The sequence below is a fragment of the Serinus canaria genome, chromosome 2, assembly GCF_022539315.1.
Source record: "Serinus canaria isolate serCan28SL12 chromosome 2, serCan2020, whole genome shotgun sequence".
Classification (NCBI taxonomy): domain Eukaryota; kingdom Metazoa; phylum Chordata; class Aves; order Passeriformes; family Fringillidae; genus Serinus; species Serinus canaria.
Genome location: NC_066315.1, coordinates 105,351,479 through 105,372,859, shown reverse-complemented (window position 1 = coordinate 105,372,859; position 21,381 = coordinate 105,351,479). Strand labels below are relative to the sequence as shown.

The window sequence follows — 21,381 nt, the reverse complement described above, 5'->3', positions numbered from 1 at the left end:
AGTAGCAGTTTATACAGAGGTTATTGTACTCCTGAAAGTTTTTGCCAAAGGTATTTGCAGAAGCACTCAGATTCAGCACTTCCAAAAATGTTTTAGGTAAAGGTCCAGAAAAGAGTATTAAATAGAACAGCAATGTGGTCTCTGACATTATTACCCAATGGCTGTGGATGCTAGTGGAGAATGAGGATAAAGGAGAGCAGATAGGACTCAGGCTTGTAGCATCTCCTACTGCCACTGTCAGAGAGTGAATAATGGGGTAGGCTGACTGCTGGCCTGACTGAGTAGGGCATGAATTATATTCTTGTGTCAAGGTTGCTAATCAGCACAGTTTCGTAGTGTCTTATGGTATCCGGCAAGGTTTATTTAAGAGAAAAGAAAATATGATGAGAATTTTAACTTCTGTTATAATAGGAAACAATTTCTTATCTCCAACCCAATGATGCAGAAGGAAAATAAAATGAAATCCAGACCTTTTGTTTCTTCTAAATATGACTTATCAACCAATTTTCTAACTGCAGGGATGACTTACAACCCTGCATTACCATGCAGGACTAGCTCCTATATTTATATGATTTAACATGTTTTTTTCTTACTTGACTTTATCAGATAAAGCTGTTGAAAAGATGTAAAATGTAGATGTTTGGGAATGTGATTATCCCTTATTTTGTATTCAGCACTAGCTCTGTGCAATCCTTTCCACTTAATTTCAGTTAACAGACATGTACCTAAGGTAATAGTCTAGGGCCCTTCTCTAGCCAAAGCAGAAGAAAATCACATAATAACAGAGCAGCTGAGGTTGGAAGGGACCTCTGGAGGTCACAGTGTCCAACCCCTGTGTTCAAGCAGGACCACCTAGGTCCAGTAGCCCAGAACTGTGTCTAGGCAGGCTTCTGAACATTCCTGAGGCTGAGACTACACAACCTCTCTGGGCAACATGTGCCAGTACTCAGTCACCCTCACAGTAAAAGAACTGTTTTGTCATGTTCAGACATAATCTCCTGTGTTTAAACCTTTTACTCCAGGGGCACATTGCAGGCTCATCTTCAACTTCATGCCTACCAAGACCCTGAAGTCCTTTTCTACAAAGCTTTTTTCCAGCTTGGCCACTGCTCAGCCTATACTGGTACATGGGTTTATTTCTCCTCAGGTCCAGGACTTCTTTTTGTTTGACTTCAAGAGGTTCCTGGCAGTTTATTTCCACAGCCTGTTGAAGTTTGTCTGGATGTCAGCACGACCCTCTGGTGTATCAGCCACTCCTTCTGGTTTAGTGTCAGGAGCAAATGTGCTGAGGCACACTCTGCCTCATCATCCAGCTCACTAATAAAGATGTTGAACAGGATCAGACCCACTACTGAGATCCCCCATTAGTCACTGACCTCCAAACATTTAGAGACCAGTCATGGCACTAGCTTTTAACACATACCACAGAATGGCCTGAGTCACTTTCTGCTGTGCCTGTCCCTTTCTACTGGCCATAGAAGAAGTTCAGAATACTAGCTTAGGGTCACACCTAACTCTTGAGTGATTAAGGCTTCTGCTGCAAAACTTGCCATGTTCACCCTTACGGTGCTTTGGCAGGTCCCACACAGCACCTGCAATACCTGAATTGTTTGCCTCCATCAGTGCTTTATTGAAGCTGGCACTCTGTGTGCTTCCATAGTTACTCTTAATTCTTTCCACTTCTGCTTCAATTGGGACCAGTTCACCCAACACACTATTGGTGACAGAGTTGGCATCTTCTGCCATGTTCCTTGCACTGGTGATGATGCTGTCGATGTCACCTGAAACACACAGAAATGAACATGCAGATTCTTATAGTAACAGATGAAAGGGGAAGGCCAGAAGGGGTCCCTAAGTAACAAACCTCTGTTTATCCCATTGAGATTGTTTTGAGCAGTGACAAGATCAATTTTCAGTGCATTTGTCTTTCCATCAGCGACATCAAGTCTTTGCTTTAGGTCTTCGAGGTTAGGACCAATAGCTGCAAAACAGTGAAAGCCCCATGAGAATTAAAGAAAAATATCAATTTTCTGTTGGACAGATGGTGTTGCAGCTCTTGTCTACACTCTTACACAGCTCATGCTGCCACTGAGCATTGAGTCCACTGCAAAACAAGCACAAGGCAAAGAATTTGCTGGACAGGAGGAATGCAAAGGTGTATAGCACAGCAGAAGCCAGAAATCTACTTTCTTGCCTTTTTGCCATGGGAAATAACCATGACAAAAAGTCCCACTGTAATGGAACTCACATTTTTTCATTGAAAAAGTGCTGAAGTGCTTTACTGAGATGTGAAAATTTATAGTTCAAGGAAATTTTCTCATGCTGTGCCAACATTTCTAGTACCACTTCCTTTCTTAGTACCTTGCAATGTCCTTTTAGTCTCCTGTGCTTGATCCATGAGTGCACTGCTCTCAGTTTTTAACCTTGCAGCTTTTCCTGATAGGTCTTCTCTCTTCACAGTCTGACAATAGAAGCATGGTACTGTAAGATCACTTGATAATTACATTAAAATTTAAAGAGCAAAAGATAGAGCCCAATCCAATTTAAAGAACCCCCAATTCTACTGAGATCTAATCTGAAGAACATAACCTTTAGCAACAATTACCCAGGTTAATTCAAGCATACTACAACCTTGGTCTTTAGCAATCTTCAGATGGATTTTAGGGCATTAGGAGGAAATTACTAGCATACAGCTGTTGGATGTTATAACTCTGCTGAAGCGCTTGTGGGTATTAGTAGTGCAGAGTAAAAGAGAATACCTGAAATCACCTGCAGTGATTACCAGGCTTGCTTTGCAAGACCCCTTTATTTTGCACTGAAAGCAATTGTCAGTACTCATATGGGCAGTCCCATCAGAAAGGCAGTAATTGGCCTGATAAGTGTTGAGCCAAGACTAATTAATCAACATGCAGAACAGCAAGTCATACAAAAGGTCACAGAAAAATAAAGCATGCCAAGACACACAGCTGTTTGCTTTTGGCACTTCTGTGATAGTTAAAGAAAATAAAACTCCAGTTGTATAAAGTTTACCATGATTTGGCCACTTACTGATAAAGCTGAGTCAGCGGCTTTGCCAGCTTGGTTGGCTGCCTCCTCTGCTGCCTTGATGGCACCAATAATATTGTCATAGGCAGTAGAAGCTTCCACGGCACAGCCTACCAACTCGTCCTTCCTGGCACTGTTCTTCATTCTGTGGGAAACAGGGTGAAAAATGCAGCCTTCTCCCAAGGCTGTGAGATGGATTCCAAACAGATCTGAACTCAGGATTTAAGTAATGCCAATACAGAAGATGATTTTCAATTAGATCTGTGACTTCATTCTACAAAAAATATCAAATTTGGAGATAGACCAACATGGAAAGACTCTTCAGAAGACAGGATAAGTTCAGGCAGATGGAAAAGCACAGCTGTGAGACTCCAAAGCAGCCTTCAAATGATTGAGATGGAGAGAATTCATCAAAGCATATGGTTAATAATAGGGCACCTCAATCCCAGCCCTCCAAATACAATTCAGTTAAGAGGAATTCAGAGAACTGTAAATGTCAGATCAAGACCTTTTGTGTTTTCCCCAAGAACCAGCACAGGAGCTCTGGCAAAAGAAACAACAGAGAAAATCTCTTCTACCCACTCCCTGTGAACTATACAACTGTCTAGTACTAGCTGCCTTGTATTTGTGAGAACAGTGCCTTCTCAATCGAAACAAAACACACTGAAAACTAACAAAAAAAGTAATGAAAATGTGGCTTTTCACCCAAGAATTTTCCAGCCATGTTAGGTATTTTAGAATTTACCTTTCTGAGACTTTGTAGTTGGTGCAATGACAAAATGCAAATAATTTGTACAGGGAAAAGTAAATCAGGATTTCACTTTTTTTTTTCATTTTGTTCTGATGCATCATAGAAGGCCTCCAAAACCCCTCTCATAATTCCAGTGCAAAGTACAAATAATGGAGAGAGAAACACTTGATTCCTATCAGCTTTATAATATTTTTGCCTTTCTAGAAGATTCCTTGAAGGGTGAGAAAACCAATGGAGGTCTTTTCCTCCACAGTGCTAAGCAGGCATGTCTGAAGACTTCCAAGACAGCCATTTATTCAAATTATTTGCCTCAATTCTTTGACACCACATAAGCATCCCTGAGTACGAGTACCTGAAATACTCAACAAAAAATATGCTAAACATCTTCCCACTCTGTACATGAGGCTCTTCTCTTGCTAGTAAGATGTTAATGAAGTGTTAGTACAGTAGTATAAAACAGTATTATGTGAGTTCACATTTCTGGGGGGGAAAAAACAGGAAAAATACAGGAAGATGTGGTTTTTGGAGAAAAAGAAAACTTATGTACATCATGAAGAAGCATAAAGAGATCAGCTTAATTTCTCTGTAGCTTTGCAAATAGTTATAAAAGCAAGTGAAATAACAGACCATTACAACCACTTTTTTTTGTTCTGTACAAAAGTTACTCATTTACAGGAACGGCAACATACTCTTCCAGTTGTTTTGCCAAATCTTGCAAAGATTTGGCGTGTTCCTCGGCCCTCACCACCAGTGGTTCTTTGCTTGCTGATGAGAGATTTGCCACTTTTTCATTCATGTCCTTCCTTGCTCCATCCAGCTGAGCAGCCAGGCTTTCATATTCCTAAGATTCAAAAGATATACCTTTATTTGTATTTGTACATGTTTCATTTTGTCCATATATACTTCAGTGTTAAACATACCTTGCACCTGAGGAGACCAAAGGGGAAAACATTCCCTTCCAACTTATTCTGCAGGTTATTGGAGTCATTACATTATCCTTCCAGACCCATTACATAAAAGCTGAGTCAGAGCAAAGACCCTTCTAGCCTAGTATCTTGCCCCTCTGACAGTGGCTAAAAGCAATTAACCAGAAAGAAAGACAGGAAAAGCACAATTGCTTATGGCACTTCTCACAGATGTTCTCCCAAATTCTGATACCTGCAGCTCAGTGTCTTCCTCAAACACATCACAGCCCTCAACAAGCTTCTCTTACAGAAACCTGTGCAGGCAGGCAGACTCCTTATGCATCCTGGATGGGCTGTGGGATCCTTTCTTTCTTGACTGGCTCAGATAAGCCTCATCTCCAAGAAGATATTGGGGTTTTTAACCTTCTCTTAAACTTTACCTCTTTGCTCTCTTGCAATAATCCAAGTACACTCTTAGCTTGTGTCAGGGAAGACCGGGCTGAGCTCAGAATATCCAGGACACCATTCTGTTGCACATTTGTGTCCTCAATCCGTTTCTGAGGACAAATAAGAAGTTGAACAACATGTGATGGAGTTAAGAAAAGAGGCAGGAAAAGCTGTATCTTGAAACCAAAATTAAAAAAAATTTAAAAAACCCCAAAAAAACAAAACAAAACAACAAAACCAAACCTAGTCTAGCTGGCAGTAGGATTCACCAAGGGTACAGTCACTTTTTTTCATTAAATGATTGTGCTAAACCAGTGATACATTTCAACAAGATACAATTAAGAGAATGTGTCCTACAAGCATACACTTATTCCTTGTACTATTCTACCAGCTCTAAAATTCAACTACTGCTCAGTAATAACAGCTGTTCCTTGTCCTGATGAGACCTCAGAAGCTGTTACGTGGAACACTTATCCCAAATAATTTAACAGTATTGCACCCATTTCTGCTCCCATCTTTCATGGTTGTTAAGGCTAAATACTTTGAAGAAATTACTATGAAAAGTCCATCAGCATCAGGAATTTGGTCTAGAAAAGGAAACAAAAGCACTTAGTGGCAGCTGGAAAGAAGTGCTGGGAAGAGACTGTCCTTCCCTGTTCTCATCAGAGCTATGTCTTGGTCACAAGTTCTGGTCACACAGAGAGACCATAAGCAGCAGTACAGACCTTTACACCTGTCCACACACCCATCAGAAGATGGAAAGAGACCCTGAAGAAAGTCTATAAAGAATTAGTGCTGCTTGGCTTTGTGAGGTCAAAAACAGCAACGAAAACCACTTCTTATCTTCTGAGGTTTATTTTCTTTTTTCTCCTCATGCCCACCATTACCTTAATGTCTTCTAACAGAACTGTGTTGTCTCTGTTTAAGCCTTCAGCCTGCTTGATTTGAGCTGTCGCGTCATTCAGAGCTTCACGAAGGTCAGTGATTTTGGATTCATATTCATTCAGTGCATCCCTCACAACTTTAATAAGCCCACGATTCTCTTGGTGGTACTTCTGTAGTTCATTCTTAATACGTGCCAGTACTGCAGCATCAGGACCAGGACCAAAAGAAAAGTTTTGTTCAGAGAAGGGATCCAGAACAAACTTCGTTAAAAATGCCTTGGCATTCAGGATTATAAAGCTCTACTTGTGTGAACTGAGCATCTTCTGCAATGCTAATTTCAGTGCTACTATAGCAAAGATACTATTCAGCATCTTGCTGGATCAAATCTGCTCACTAGTTTGCTGCTGCACAGAACCCAGATAAATGTTCTCTTAATTAAGTAAGGATGATGCTGATCTGAAAACACTAATTGTTTTAATATGGAAATAACATAATTTCTTCAACAATTTCATCTACAATGTAGACATCTACAACTGCACTAGTTATCAAAGCCTCCTCCGTAGCCAATGGAGAGATACGAGCGGATCTAATTTCAAAGAATATAGGAACACAAAAAACGTCAAATTAATCACACTCTTTAGCATGCCCATTTCACTGCTGACAAAATAGAATACAGAAGAGTCACTCAGAGGTAGGTATCAATGTTCAAGGTTGCTGGAAATTAACTGTCACTCATATGGGTGACATTCACATTCCACAGTCCTACACTATTCCCCTGGTTTGGAGATAAGCCTGCAACTTCTCTTGATGTCTCCACTGTCTGGAATCAAGTTTCTGAATGTCCCAGTCAAACACTTGCAGAGAACATGACAACTAGTGCAACTAGAACTCCTGAATTTCCTCGTCCTTGTATGACCTGGCCCTTGGACTACTCTGGTAGCTTCTGAAAATCTGTCGTTAAATAAATCATGCAATTCCTCTACAACAACTCTGTGTAGCATTGCCCATCTCTTACAATACACAGAAGTATTGCATAGGTGTGTTAGGACTGGCTACATCTTTATTTTACTGAGATGGATCTAGTTACCAAAGAAATATGTACTGGGTTTCTTCCCCAGCTCAACCCATTTTCTTCCATAACACACTAAAAATGTGTGTCAGGGAAGACCGGGCTGAGCTCAGAATATCCAGGACACCCTTAAATGCCTTAAAATCCCCTCCAGAATGACCACTCTCCTGTTGACTAACAACAGCTTCAAATCTCAGGGCTACACTGCAAAAGGCCGCTCCCTCTACTCCAACCCTATTCTTCATAATTCTTATTCAATTAATAGCTCTTATTCAATTCAATTTTTCTTACTCAATTCAATTCAGTTCAATTCTTATTCAATTCAATAATTCAATTAAATAATTCTTCAGATTTAAGACTGATCTTCCCAGAAAGTCAGAAGCTGAGAGAAGAAGCACTTACACCGCTGAGCTTCCGTGCGCTCCTGCTCTGCCTCAGCCTGAAGCTGGCCAAAGTTGCGGCTCCGCATCTCGGCCATCATGCGCTGGGCTTCGGCCAGCTCTTCAGAGGCATCTCCCAGGGGCAGGTTGTTCCCTTCTGTGCTTGTGCCAGCTACCTGTTCCAAGAGCACTGAAAAAAAAGCACTGTCAAGGTTAAAAACAGGATGTGCTTAAGCCTATTCAAAATTCCCAAATAATGGGGCCAACAACTTCTCTGAGATGGATCTGCTTCATTAATGAACTCAGGAATAGGCATGTCTTATTTTTTCCTTTAATGAAACAGATCCATTTTCCATTAATTCTATTAAGATTAAAAGTATCCCATGACCCACAACCAGAGAGAGCAATATGGCATTAGCCTTGAAATTTGTCCCAAATGACCAAGTTCACAGCAATAATTTTAAGCTTTTAACTTTAAAGAGCCCATGATAACAACCCAGAACAAAGTTATTGAGTCAGGATAGTCAAATTTGTTGCTTGAAATGTCTCTGTAGTGAAGCTTCTCTGTCCCTTTTCCCTTCATAGGGAAGGTAGGGTCCTAAACGAACATTAAGTATTAGATTTCTAATAGGAAGAGTGAATGCTACAGCTGTGACTAAAGTCTGATTTACAAAGTGTTTTCTAAGAAAACCTCTTATGTGTAAGAATATTGTAAATAAGCCAAAAAGATGCTATAAAACAAAACATGAGTTAGAAAATATTTTTTACCTCGTATATGGTTGACCACTACTTGTATTTGTGAAACCAAATCCTTTCCTTTCTGATGAGTTTGGCCAAAATTGTTAAATAATCTCTCAGCTTCTTTGTAGTTCATTTCAGCCTAGCAAGGCAAAAAACTATTAGATTAAAAGTATCTGGATTCAGCATGCTAACACATAGTCAGGAGACTTATACTTTAAAATTGATTTGGTAAGTCACCTTTTCCTGGAGAGCATTTACATCACGATTTAGATTAATGAATTCTGTCTCCAACTCATCTACCTTTGAACCTTGATTATGAACAACAGAACGGTAATTGTTCAATAAGACCTGAAAAGAAAGGAAAAAAATAATCCAATAAATCACCCACGGCCCAGCAGACAAAAAGCAAAAATTCCACTGGATTAAATCTTTACCCAAGGTAAATAAAAGCAGAATTACTGATATGAAAAATGAACAATTCCTTCCCAAAACCTGAGGGTTTTATCTGTGAGTATAGCAACTGCTATGCCAACTGAAGAACATTTTTTTAGAATGAATTTTGGTAATGGCAAGTGTTGGGGGTTTTCGGTAATGCAGAGACATGAAGTGCTTGAAATAGACATAGCTAGAGGGACACCTCAGAGGTATAACTTCCAAGGGGAGCAAGCCTCAGGAAAAGCAGAGATACTGATTCTGTTTCTGAGCATGACATGGTAACCACAGCTACCTTTTAACAGGTGAAGCCCAGTGCTGCCAGCATCTGGTATTTGGAATCCAGGGCTGATGTATGTCTGCTTGCAAGTGACAAAACTATGGCAAAGGCTCCTGAGTTCATTGCCTATCCACTTAATCTGAAACCCACTTTTCTGCGTTTCTGTGTGCCTACCTTTAAGTCCTTGATGCGTGTTTCCAGGTCTCTCATCTGCTCCAGAGTGTGGGTACTTGCATGGACATTCTGCAGCTGAGACTTGATGAGCTGAAGCTCGTCACCCATGGTGCTCAAATCCTTCAGCAGTGTAATCACACAGCTGTCGCAGGCTGGAGGGAGCAGTGGAAATCAATACATATCCTTGGTATTTAACACAGAGAACATTTCACTGAACACATTAGTAATGGTGGAAAAGCTTTGAGGCTTGTCACCTGGTGTAGTCAGAAGAACAAAGGCAACAACAAAGCTTGCAGCGTTAAGGAAAGTGACTTAAGTCAGAAGTAAGGAGGAGGTTCCACTTAGATCTGACTAGATGAGTATCTCTTTAATCATTTTTCCAAGTAGCTGGTTGAATGTTTGCTTTCAAAACATTCATTACAGAATATCTCAATCCTTTTTAAACTATGTCACCCTTAAAAGAGTCAGCCATATGCATCCAGAGCCAGCTGAAAGTAATCCTAGTGCAGTTCTATTTTATCACTTACCGTCACAATCTTCATTGGGATCCACATCTTTTGGTTCATTATTGAAACATTCTGAAATCACAAGATAATCCATTAGCAACCAAAGTCTCCTTATGGAAATACTACTGCATTTTTTCCCTCACTTTTCATGTTTGGCAGCCATTAAAACATGATGCTGCCCTTTCATAAATCCATACCCACTGTGAATGAGCTGAAACGCTCAGAAGGCTTGAGCATGCCAGAACCTTCAACTCCCACTAATGATGAAAGCAACATCTTTTCCATCCCTCAAAGGAAACCTACTGTAATCCCACAATATATGCTACTTGGATAGGAGCAGGAGACCCTCTCAAATGTATTGCTAGAATTTGCCTAGAATAACACCACCAGGGTTGGAGACAAGATTATATTGTTAAAGCACTTTACGCAGGACAAAAGTTCAAACCCCTCTATCTACTTCAGTATCTGGTTCACACCACAGGTTCTGATTCCCCAAAGAATGTCTTACCCACAAGGAACTGAGAAATATTTATGGCCTTCCTTCATGCCTGCCACAGCTTGCAAGATTAAGGTATTAATCAAGCTTGAGAGAAATCCACAGTGTGTGGGCAGAGATGGAGGCACTGTACGTAAGACCAAGCAAGCAGCTTGGACCACAGATGCAGGTCATATATAACAAAAATCCCTCAGACTTTCCAACAAGCCAGCACAGGTGATTTCCTGTCCAGTGCACTCTTTTGTTTGGCCTTTACAAACCCTGTTATAAGAAGCTTAACGTCTCCAGGTGCATGTGGAGTAACATCCTAGGATACTAACTTCTAGGATGCAGGAGAGGAACTGGCTCCTAAAAATGCCATCATATAGGACAGCAATCTCTCCAGCTTGATGCCCAAGTTCCTTTTACAGGCTTGGTCCCACTGGCAAGCTCTCCTCTTGAAAAGGGCCATGCATGTTGGTCAAAGATTGAACCTGATGATCTTGAAAGTCTTTTCCAACCTTAATGATTCCATGTCTTTTACTCTAAGGGAAAAGAATGCATTCAGTATGGGCTGCCACTGTCAAGAGTCATCAACAGCTTGCAGCTGTTTATCACTGAGGATACAGTGATAAAATAGGACCTGAACTTTACCAGCAGCATGAAACAGCCTGGAACAAACTGCTTAGCTGTGCCATTTCCTTTGGCACTTGCACATTAAGTCATGAGGAAGTTAAACAGGGTTGGTAGTGATCACTGCTGCCAAAAGGAGACAAATCATAAAGAATATATTTTTGAGAGAATGAAGGAAATTCCTCCAAATTCAAGCAGCCATGCCGTTCTGCTTTGTGTAGTTCAGCTAACAGCAGGCACATTTCAGCTGTCACCATCAAGTACCAGTTAAATAAAACTATTACTAGAGCTTGTGCACCAACAACATCAGCCAAGAAACGGTGAAGTGCTGGCCAAGAGCCGAACATCCCGCAAAAGGAACCTGCTAGAACATGCTGTGCCAGTGATCACAGAGGGGCTCATTCCTAATGCAGAGAAAGGGACTAATGCTGATCAGGAGGTGTACTTGGAGGAAAACAAACTGGCTTGTTGAATATTGCCCTACGGATTAGTTTGTCCTGGCAAACTGTTGCTTCAAAAAAGAAAGGAATGATACAACATCAAACACTGCTTGGATCTGTTCCCTACAAGGTATAATAGAGATGTATTATTTCAATGATTAAATATGAAATGAGAGCAAGCTATTGAAAAATTGCACCAGCTGCCCACAGCAGTTCACATCACCTGCTGTTTTTCTGGTTTCTGTGGCCAAGGAAAGACAATGGATTCCTTGCAGTTACTAGACTGCAGGACGAACAGCAGTGTGGAGAAATGAAGAGTATAGAAATATTTGGAGTTTTTAGTTGGAAACTTGACTAACATATGAGGAAGAAAATCTGTCTACTGGGAAGGAAAAGTGAAATGTTACTGGTGAATAAAAATATGGGAGAATCAAGGACATTTCAAGAGCAGTGGCCTCTGTGTTTCTGAATATAAAGGAGTATCCCAAGGGACTAAGGTGAATCAAGGTAAAGGGACTCTGAAGAATGTAAGATCAGGCCCTTTACTTCAGAGTTCTAATAGATAAAGCAAACAAATGCCCATGGCATTATATAAGAGCTTACTAGTAGTGAAGTACATGTGTGACTGATTCTGGGAAATCATGAATGTTTTAGCCAGAAGAGCAGTGTAGCAGGATTTATAAAAGAGCCTTCTGAGTCAGGTTCTAACTTCCATTGCAAATGCAGGCAGCCTGGATACCTAAGACGGCAGTGCCTGAAGCAGACTCAGAAGATTTCACTAAACTGTGCCAAATACATTTTAAAAAGACATTTTGAGGATGCTCAGTTTCCTAAATCCATAAGACAGACTGGCAGGATATGATTTAACCCTGTCAACAAAGGAACCGTGATATATTTAAAAACACTGCCATGAAATAAAAACAAAAATTTGGCAGTATTTCTGAAGGGAAATACAGGACAAAAACGTTTAGAAGGGTAAACCTGATGACTCAGGGACAGCCCTTCTATTATCATGGTGTTGTGTTTTAGGAAATCTTACATTTTGTAAAAAATTTATCTACATGTCTTGTGAGTCTAGATCTTTTCTTCAGTTCAGCTTATCCAAGTACCTTTCTTCTTAGCTTCCCAAAGAGAAAACAAAGCTCCCCCTTCCATTCAGAACAATGCTCCATTCACAGGCCCTCACGTACCTCCAGTCAGGTGGTCACAGCTAGCCAGCTGTCCATTATTATTACAGTTACATTTCTGACAGAAGCCTTCATATTTTTGTGGATTTCCAAAATATCCAGGAGCACAGCTAGATGAGGAGATACAAGTAATTTTTATTAAATAGTTGAAGCTAATTTTGTGGAATATACTTTCTCTCGAGATAAAATCCCAGTTATTCGCCTGAAGAAACTTTCAAGAACTTTTGATTTCATGTCTTGACTTAGACAGAAATGATATATTTTTGGTTTACAGTATCCTCTGCACTATGCTAAAAATATCTTTGTGAATGCTGCAGATTTTTTTCTAAAAATAAAAGAACTCCCACAGTGCACTTGCAGGAATAATTCACTAAATCTGACAAGAATTTGACAAGGCTTAACCAAGCAAACCATACCATTCTCGCCTGTGATCTCACCAGAAAACACATACTGAGGGGGATCATACTGCAAGCACAGCTGAGATTTCAAACAGCAACAGCACTGAATGACATCATCACCCTTCTGCTGTGTGATACCCCCTTGCCTCCTGCCAGCAAAGCAGTCTGTGTGACTGATCTCTAAGTATTTTAAAGTAAAATCTATTGTTCACACTGGATAGCTACCATTCCTAGAAGTCACTCTGTGGTAAGACCTATAAGGGTGATAATGCAGCATCAAAGGGCCACGATGAGCAGCTGAGGTACAGCTACACCTGGAACAGAAAATACCTACAACCCGCAGATTAGACAGGGTCAAAGGCACCAGTCTTGGAGGAGAAGACCGGGTCCTACTGCAGATCCTGTCTTCAGATATGACACCATGACTTACTAGTCTCACATTTCCAAACCAGACAACACCACTCCATTACACTTCAGTTCTGTCTGGATTTGAAACTCAGTGAAATTGGTTCCTCTGCCTGCCTGAAACAGCCATGCTGTTCCTCTCTTGCTTTGCCAAACTGCTGCAAGGTTCCAGCAAAAGAGATGGCTTCAGCCTGGTGTGTGTAATTGCCAACTGAGGAGCACACCAGAATGATTTGGGATAAAGGGTATGGTGCTAAATGGCTGCTGTTGCATAAGGCCGTTGAGGCACCATCATATACACTGAAGGAAAAGGGAAAATGTTTTTAACTTGAAAAGGGGTGAAATAAGAGGGAGACATTATTACCAGAGTGCAGGATAAGGCAAAGCATAGGGCACTCAACAAAGAGGCAGACACCTCTTTTCAGTAAAAATGTCAGTGTGTAGAGAATTGCTTAGATTTATTTCCCCAGGGAGCATCGTGTTCGTGGCTGGAATTACACCACAGCACCACTCTTCAGCAGCTGTTCGTATACTCCTTATGGACATACATATTGTGCACAGGTGCATGTCCATATGTCCACATGTGTCTGTCCCAATACAGACATCCCTCCTTTTATCGTGTCTCTCAACACTCTTGGTTTTGAGAAACAGGTTACTCACCGTTCACAACGAGCTCCAGTGTAGCCTTCTTTGCAGAGACACTGGATTTCTTCACCATTTGCCACACAGCCAACTGCAAATCTTTGAGAAGAAGCAAAAATATTATTGTGAGCACATGATCAAGTAGGTTTTAGACTCTAGAGGTTCAGTTTAATGACTTTCAGATTGTGAAGTTTTTACACCACCAAATTACTTCTCAGCTAATTTAATTGCCTCTAGACAATTTATTGTGACTAATTCTTGGACATTTCATATTTTTTGCATAAATCATTTCCTTAGACTCAAAAAATAATAATTTCCTGGCCCTGTGGAGTGAGTATAATAGTTCACTACCCAAAGGAATTCCTAAAATAAACCTTAATAATGATGTCATAAAACAAGTCTGGGTAGCTATTTTATCTTAGTAGGCAAGAACCAATTGCCTGTGCTAGACAGACCTTTCCTCATGTTTATACAACTTTTTTATTTTCTTTTCTTTTCAACAGATGAGAAAATTAAAGGATATTTTTATGTAGATAGTGTTATTTAGGGTTTTTTTTAACCAAGGTAAAGTAGAGTTGTGCACAATTTTTGGAATCCCAAGGACCTGGTTAACACAATGAACTTTTTTCTCTGCTCTTTCAAGCAGATTTGTCTGGATTCAAAGTTCACTGTTTGTGAAGGAGAAGGCAGGAGGTGAAACAGGGCCATGCTTGCTATTTTAATTTTTTAATCTATTGGATAAAGCAAGTCTGTGTATCAAAGAGAGAGGTCTGCACTAAGAATTACTGGAATTTGACTAGATGGAAAATTGTCAACTCCAGTAATGCCAGGTGGGGTGCATTTCCTATGTCAAGAATGATATTCAGCACTCTAATCTGCAGTTATGAAACTGCACAGTTTTATGGTCTCCGTAGATATTTCAGAACTCTGAAAAGCAAATGAATACTAAAAACATGTTCAGACAGCCTCAGGCAAGCACCTGCAGAAGAGGCTGTCAAAACCAGATCTATCAGAGAGTTCTTTGATAAATGATAAACCTGTCTATTGTCTGATGGTGTAAATCTCCTACTTAAGGTTACGTGGTGTGTGCTAATGCACCTGGCAATACCATGTGGTGCCTTTAGCAATTTATAGCTTAGGGTTTGGGGTTTTTTTTAAATTTGATTTTATTTACCATGGTTTAGAAGTGACCAATGATGACAATCTGGCTAAACACACCATGCATTTAATATGCAATGAACTGCTCAGTTTTAAAAGCCTGGCAACCTTATTTGATACAAGTAAGTTTCATTTTTTCACTTTTCATCTCAATGTGTTTGCACTTCAAACAGAACTTTGATAGGAAAAGCAATCATACTCTTTTAGAGTTCTAGATATGTGCTTAAGACCTTAAATGTTTTTATGTTATTTTTGCATCTTAATAATTGTTCTGAATTCCTTTAAAAGGCTTGTTTCACTGTTTTTTCTTATCTCCTAGCCAGAGTAATGATGCTAAACATCTTCCATTCTAGTAAAAAAGAAGGATTCTGGGTATGCCCAGTAAGGGAAAAAACCTCATTGTATATTTCTCACTATAAGGAGAAGGAAGTACTGGTGGTTTTGAAAAAAAGCCCACTTCTACTGTCTGGGTCTCCCAAAAGCTATGAGCACTGTGCCTCTGAAGTTCAGGATCTGAATTATAATTGGAATACTCAGCTTATTAAAAAAGGCAATGCTGTGAGACAGACCACCAAGCTCTCAATATGAGAACAGAGAAGATCATGATATTCCTATGGTAGCAGAGTTTGGGCTTTGGGATTTTTTCTTCTCTCTCCCTCATTTTTTTCCCCTTTTTTTTTGATTCCCTCCCCTGCTTGACTCTTCTTACAAGCTTTTACTGTACCTGTTTGTATATGGGCAAGGGCATTCCCGGCAGGAACCTTGAGTGGCATCTCCAAAATAACCATCTTTACAGTGTTCACATTTCTCCCCAGCAGTATTGTACTGACAGTCCTTGGAAAGGAAATGAGCAAGACATTTAGTAGTGCTTTAACACTCAATATGGCTTTACTATTATTTAAAAATTTACTGCCTATTTACTAGGAGAATATGTTCTTTTTCTTCCATATAAGCAAGCATTTATTGCCAAACTGCCTTCATAGCCAGGATAGAACAGTTTCAGTCCATTTTCTAATTGTACAAAGCACAATTTCCTTCCTCTTGTGGAAAAGCTACAGAGAAATAAGTTGAATTAAACATATTTTTAAAGAAACTCAGCTAGATTCATAGTTAGTTAAGGAGCATTCAATTAATGCTTTTTCTCTGTCTTCATATTACAATTAAAAGTCACTACATTTATATAAAATTTTAAATTTTGCATCTTAACACTCTTAGAAGGCAGATACCATCTAAAAGCATGCAATCAATTGAGCCCAAGTACATTCCTTAAAAAAAATCTCATTAAATAAATATAAAAATTGTTTCACGTAGTAGATTCAGACCAGAATTGAATTTCATGTAGTTTCTCCAGAGTATGTGTTACTTGTATTTTTCTGTAGTAACTGGAATAAATAACAGAAAGCAAAAGCTAAGAATAGTATTGAAACTGATGCAGCTGACCCCTTTTCCCATGATAAAATTGTTGGGAATTGTACCTTGGTTTACAAACATTCTTAATTCTAGTGCTGTCTTATTGTCATACGTTTATATTTTATGGGTACAGAATAAGGAAGTTGCCTTTCCGTTACCTAAAGTGTTGCTAATTTAAAATAGAAGTTGTTCAAATACATAAGCAGCATAAAAATACATAAGCAGCCATAAGAAAAATATCAAATGACTAACAGTCGAAAGGCATTCACACTCCTGAGTTCTACAACTGTTTGTCTTCTGTGCAACAGACTGATCAAATGTCCCACAGAGCTGAAGGCTTACTAACAGAGCAGAAGATGGAAAAAAGAAAGTGGGAAATCGGCTGGAAGCAGTCACTGAGCAAACTGTGTTTCCATTTCAGGGACCTCAGTGGCTCAGGGCTATGTTTGAAGACCCTACTACCATGAATGACCCTACTACCATGACTGGCGTTTTCCCTACAAATGAGAAATGAGAAACAGCTCTGTCTCTCTCATCTCCTCTAAAACTCCATTCTCCTTCCCATTTCTTCACACCAGATTCCCTCAACCATAAGCTCTTCCCCAGGTGGTAACCCCTGATCTGTTTCCATTTCGGTTAAAGAACTATATCTGTGGCTCATTGATAAAAGGTTCTGGGAAAGAACAGGAGAAGCTCCAGTTCCCATATGAGCCATTTGACATGAAGTTAAACATCAAATATCACAAAGGCACTATGTTTGCAAAAGAAACCATTTTAAAATGTGGCCTCTATAAAAGCTGGTGCGTATGTTCCTGCAAAAGCCTAACGGAAAATTCAGAACATGTTTCTGAAAAATTACTGTCAATTTTCATAATCCTGAATAATAAATTCAACTGCAGAAAAAGAGATGTATTTAAAATATGTGTGATGGCTTCATCTTAGAGCAACCTCCTCCCACAAGCTTATCCCGTGGCTTTTTATTTTGCTCACTCTGTCTATAGAAACTGAAGCAATTCTGTAATTGCAAAGAAAATTTTAGTTATTTCACATATAAGCCACCCTAAATGTGCCATGCTGCTCCTCTAGCTACATGGCATATAAAGGCTGGAGCTCCCTAGGCACAGTGCAATGGAGCCAGAGCAGCAACTCCCCCATGGGTCTTCCTTCAGGAAGATGCTCTACTCTGATCCTTTTACAGGATCAGAGTAGAGCATCTAGAATACAGATGCTAGATCACAGCATCTCTAAACCATCAAGTATTGCAAACCCTAAAGGAGAACTTCCAGCTGACTCCATATGCACCCACATGGTACCAGGCAGTCAGAGCAGAGTGTGTCAGGGCCACAGCAGAGCCACCAAGCTTACATCAGACACGTGAGGCTCCGTGACATGAAGCAACATGCCATGGGATCAGCAAGTCTCAGCACCATGCTGCTGCTGAGGGAATGTGCCTTCCAGGAGGAAGGGCAGGGACCATGAGGACACAAAGCCTGATTAATGGCAGAGAAATGCTTTTCCCTTCACACGAGAACCAAGGTCTTCATTCTTCTCCACATCCCCCTGCCCTCCATTATTCCCCTCTTCCAGCAGCACTGCAGTGCACTCCTCTCCTTCCAGCAGCATGCAGCAGGGGGAGAGCGACTGCCTGAGCCAGGGAGGGTTGTGCGGCTGCACAGGGGAAGGGGCCAGCCTGGCCTTAGCCTCCGTCACCAAGACGCCTCTGGAGGCTGTCACTGGAGGGACAATGACAAATGTAGGTACTCAGGCCTGGGGCTCCAGGTGAGGAGCAGGAAGCCAAGTGAACAAGCTTTGCACTTTGGATGTGGAATTTGATGGCTCCACAGTGGGAAGCCTCCTTGTCTTCTCTGAACCATGTCAGGTTTTTGTCCCATGGCTCCTCTACAGAGAGACAAACTTGCTCTTGGATAGGCGGAAGTTCATGTGGAAATAAAAGCCCTCAGGGCTTTGATTTTTCACCACATTATTCTGGATGACTTTGCCTGCCCAGGACTAAGGGCTGATTTAGCTGTACCTATCTGAAAGTTAATCCAGCTGTGAGAAGGATGGGATAAAAACAAACCTAAATCATATACTTCATTAGGTGAAAGTAAAATTTGCCTTCATAATTCTAATCTGAAGTGAAACTTCTTGATCTTTCTTGCTGCTTTGCAGCACTTTCCTGTCACGGCCTGCCCTGCCCCTCCAAAGCAGCAGCCTGTAAGTCATCTCCCAGAATGTGCTGAATTGGTTTATAGTTTCCATTAAAGCAACAGGGTTGGTTGGAACAAAGTCGGGGAGAATGACATAACGTGCAGGAATGCACCGCAGGCAGAATGGATGCACTGCGAATGAGGAAGAAGTAACAGAAAAGACAGACCAGGAAAGATGTTGGCAAGGTTCTTGTTTGCACAGTAAATGAAAAATTAGTAAAAGCTTTTTAGGGGGGAATTTTTCAGGACAAACTATTCACAGAAGCATCATGGATATGCACTGGAGAAGCACAGTCAGCCAAGTGTCACACTTCCATAGCTGAGGGCTGATCCACTCCCATGGGGCTGCTTTGGGTTTATTACAGAGTGCCAGGGAGCAAAATCTACCCCACCACACCTTCTGTAACAGCTGAAAGCTTCTAATTAATCCAACTTCTATTACTTTAATTTCATCTTATTTAATTCCATTTTTTTTAACCCATCTAGCTATAGACTATGATTAGTGGAGATGCACTGAAGCTGATTAAACAGGGTGCAAAGCCCTGTGCTATACATGAACGTGCTGTTTGTCATCATTATACAAACATATCCTAGTACATCTGTCTAAAGCTCAGGACTGCCAAGATAAGACCCAGGTTTATTATAAATAACTACAAATGTTTCCTTATGTACAAGTTTGGGGACTTTTTTGTAACCAGGAGCTAACAAAAATTACAGGTGAAAGAAAGAAATGAAGACAAGGACACAAATTATTCCAATCAATCATAGTTACATTAAATGTACATTTAAATGTACACATCTTATGCTCATTAACAATGTAAAATTAAGAGAATGAGACATAAAAGGATTATTCTTAGTTGCTTGGAATTTAAAAATACTCTATGGTCCATACTGCAGTAAGATAAATGCTGTTTTCTCCTTTTCTTCCCATTAACTTACTGAATGTTACTAATTACTTACAATACATTTTCCAGTACCATCTTGACATCTATTTGAATTTCCATTGCAGTTGCAGGGCACACAGCGTCCAGCAAATATTCCTTGATTCTCACGATAAAATCCAATGCCACACTCCTGGACATCAAGAAGAAAAAGAAAATTGGTGAACATTGGTAGAAAGTTTTATATGTTACAAAGTGGAGTTTGAAAATGTTTTCCACTTCCAAGGAGTAGTGAAAGCATGAATTACCTTTCAAGCTCTCCTAAGCTCATAATATTGCTTAAATTTTTTAATGCAGTAAATAGTAATTAATGGAGATAAAGTTTCATCTGAACCCTGTGCTTTAGACACTTTGGCAGTGATGGTTTAATAATTTTGACTCTAACCTCTGAGAAAAACACATTTCCTGTGGCTTTGTACAAAGGTGTAGAATATGATTTCTAAACCACAGAAAAGTATTTGAGTATGAAAACACTGTAGTGTGAATCTAAAGAAGAAATCTCACATACTGGAAATCTCACATATTAATTAGTGGTTATATCTTGATAATAATTTCACTACAGTGTATTATTCCTTGGAAACAATTTTGGATACCTTTTACATACATTCATCATGACTTCCACAGTTTAGTCTACCAAGAGCTAAAGCCACACCTAGACATAGCTAGGTGATGTAACAAAACATACAGTGGTCTAGTTTCTAAGTACAGGCTTGCCCTGGAGACTGGGGAAGCATGACAAGAATGTTCCAACTATTGAGGGCACAGGAGCAGGAGCACAGCCTGTCAGATCACAGTTGGATTTAAACAGGGAGCTGAACCACAGGGACGTTCTGAATGAAGGAAGAGACATCAAGTTTGTTTACCTACAGCAGGGAGGTAATAACTAATATGTTAAAACCAGGCTCCTGCTTTGCACGAGCAGGGAAATCACAAGGAATTCCTCATGGGTATGAAGTCCTTCTGCATACACATGAAAAATTCACGCCCATCTTCTCCTGAAATACTCCGGGCATGCCAACCACACTAAAAATTACTGGACATCAGTCTGTCCTTCCCTATTCTGTAGCTCTTTTCCCCTAGGAACTAAGCTGGTGTGGTGCCAGGAGGATCAAAGGCTTACGGAAGCGGGGAGAAAGCCGTGCTCCCCACGAAGCCAGCACCTCCCAGGATCCTGCCTCCAGCAATGTTCTTGAGAGCTGCACCTCTGCCTTGCCTCTGCCTCACGGGCAGGGGCTGGCCCCAGCAACATGCAGAGAACAAGTGACAGTTGAACTCTAAAGCCATGAATCTTTCCTCATAGTAAGTGCACCACCAAGACTGATGGAACCAATCTGAAGAGCAAAAGGTCTGTGGGATTGTGTCACAAATCATATTCCAGTGGTTGGAGGCATAAGTATTCATGCAGAAGCAGGACTAACCAGAGAATTTTTGAGCGATATAACTACCACAGTGAAAAAAAATACTCATCTCTCACAAAGCAGATCCCAGAAGGAATACTGAATTGCTGCTGTTGAAACAGCAATCACTACTGCCATCTTTGCCTTTTCTACACGCAGGATAGTTGTGGAAAAAAAAAAAAAAGAAGCATGCAGAATACTAATACCATCAATAGCTTTGAATACTGACTTCAGTGTGAGCAAGGACTAAATTTAGAATAGACAGCTGAAGTTTTTCAGACACATTTATTACAGGGTGAATATTTTCCCTGAACAACAGGGAGCCAATATACACAGCTTCAGAAGAAACCAGGGCCTGAAATACATTAAACAGCATGACTAAATAAAATACATGCTCTAATGCATATAAATTTTATTTACTTAAAGTCTCTTTTTGGAGAGAAAAATAAATCAGACATTTAAAAAATACA

At 40.2% G+C, this 21,381-nt stretch overlaps 1 protein-coding gene across 4 annotated transcripts in view; it reads right to left on the bottom strand.

Moving 5' to 3' along the window:
• Nucleotides 1-21,381, bottom strand: part of LAMA3 (laminin subunit alpha 3) — a 109,980-nt gene that overhangs the window by 19,688 nt on the left and 68,911 nt on the right. For all 4 annotated transcript variants that reach the window (XM_050970291.1, XM_050970292.1, XM_050970293.1 and 1 more), the window contains exons 41-56: nucleotides 19,534-19,647; nucleotides 15,678-15,787; nucleotides 13,814-13,894; nucleotides 12,354-12,460; nucleotides 9,637-9,687; nucleotides 9,110-9,261; nucleotides 8,461-8,571; nucleotides 8,251-8,362; nucleotides 7,505-7,672; nucleotides 6,036-6,232; nucleotides 5,142-5,258; nucleotides 4,486-4,637; nucleotides 3,049-3,190; nucleotides 2,362-2,461; nucleotides 1,865-1,981; nucleotides 1,602-1,781 (exon numbers count right to left, since the gene is read on the bottom strand). In XM_050970291.1, the coding sequence (XP_050826248.1) occupies nucleotides 1,602-1,781; nucleotides 1,865-1,981; nucleotides 2,362-2,461; nucleotides 3,049-3,190; nucleotides 4,486-4,637; nucleotides 5,142-5,258; nucleotides 6,036-6,232; nucleotides 7,505-7,672; nucleotides 8,251-8,362; nucleotides 8,461-8,571; nucleotides 9,110-9,261; nucleotides 9,637-9,687; nucleotides 12,354-12,460; nucleotides 13,814-13,894; nucleotides 15,678-15,787; nucleotides 19,534-19,647 (2,011 nt within the window). The remainder of the gene's footprint in view (nucleotides 1-1,601; nucleotides 1,782-1,864; nucleotides 1,982-2,361; nucleotides 2,462-3,048; nucleotides 3,191-4,485; nucleotides 4,638-5,141; nucleotides 5,259-6,035; nucleotides 6,233-7,504; nucleotides 7,673-8,250; nucleotides 8,363-8,460; nucleotides 8,572-9,109; nucleotides 9,262-9,636; nucleotides 9,688-12,353; nucleotides 12,461-13,813; nucleotides 13,895-15,677; nucleotides 15,788-19,533; nucleotides 19,648-21,381) is intronic.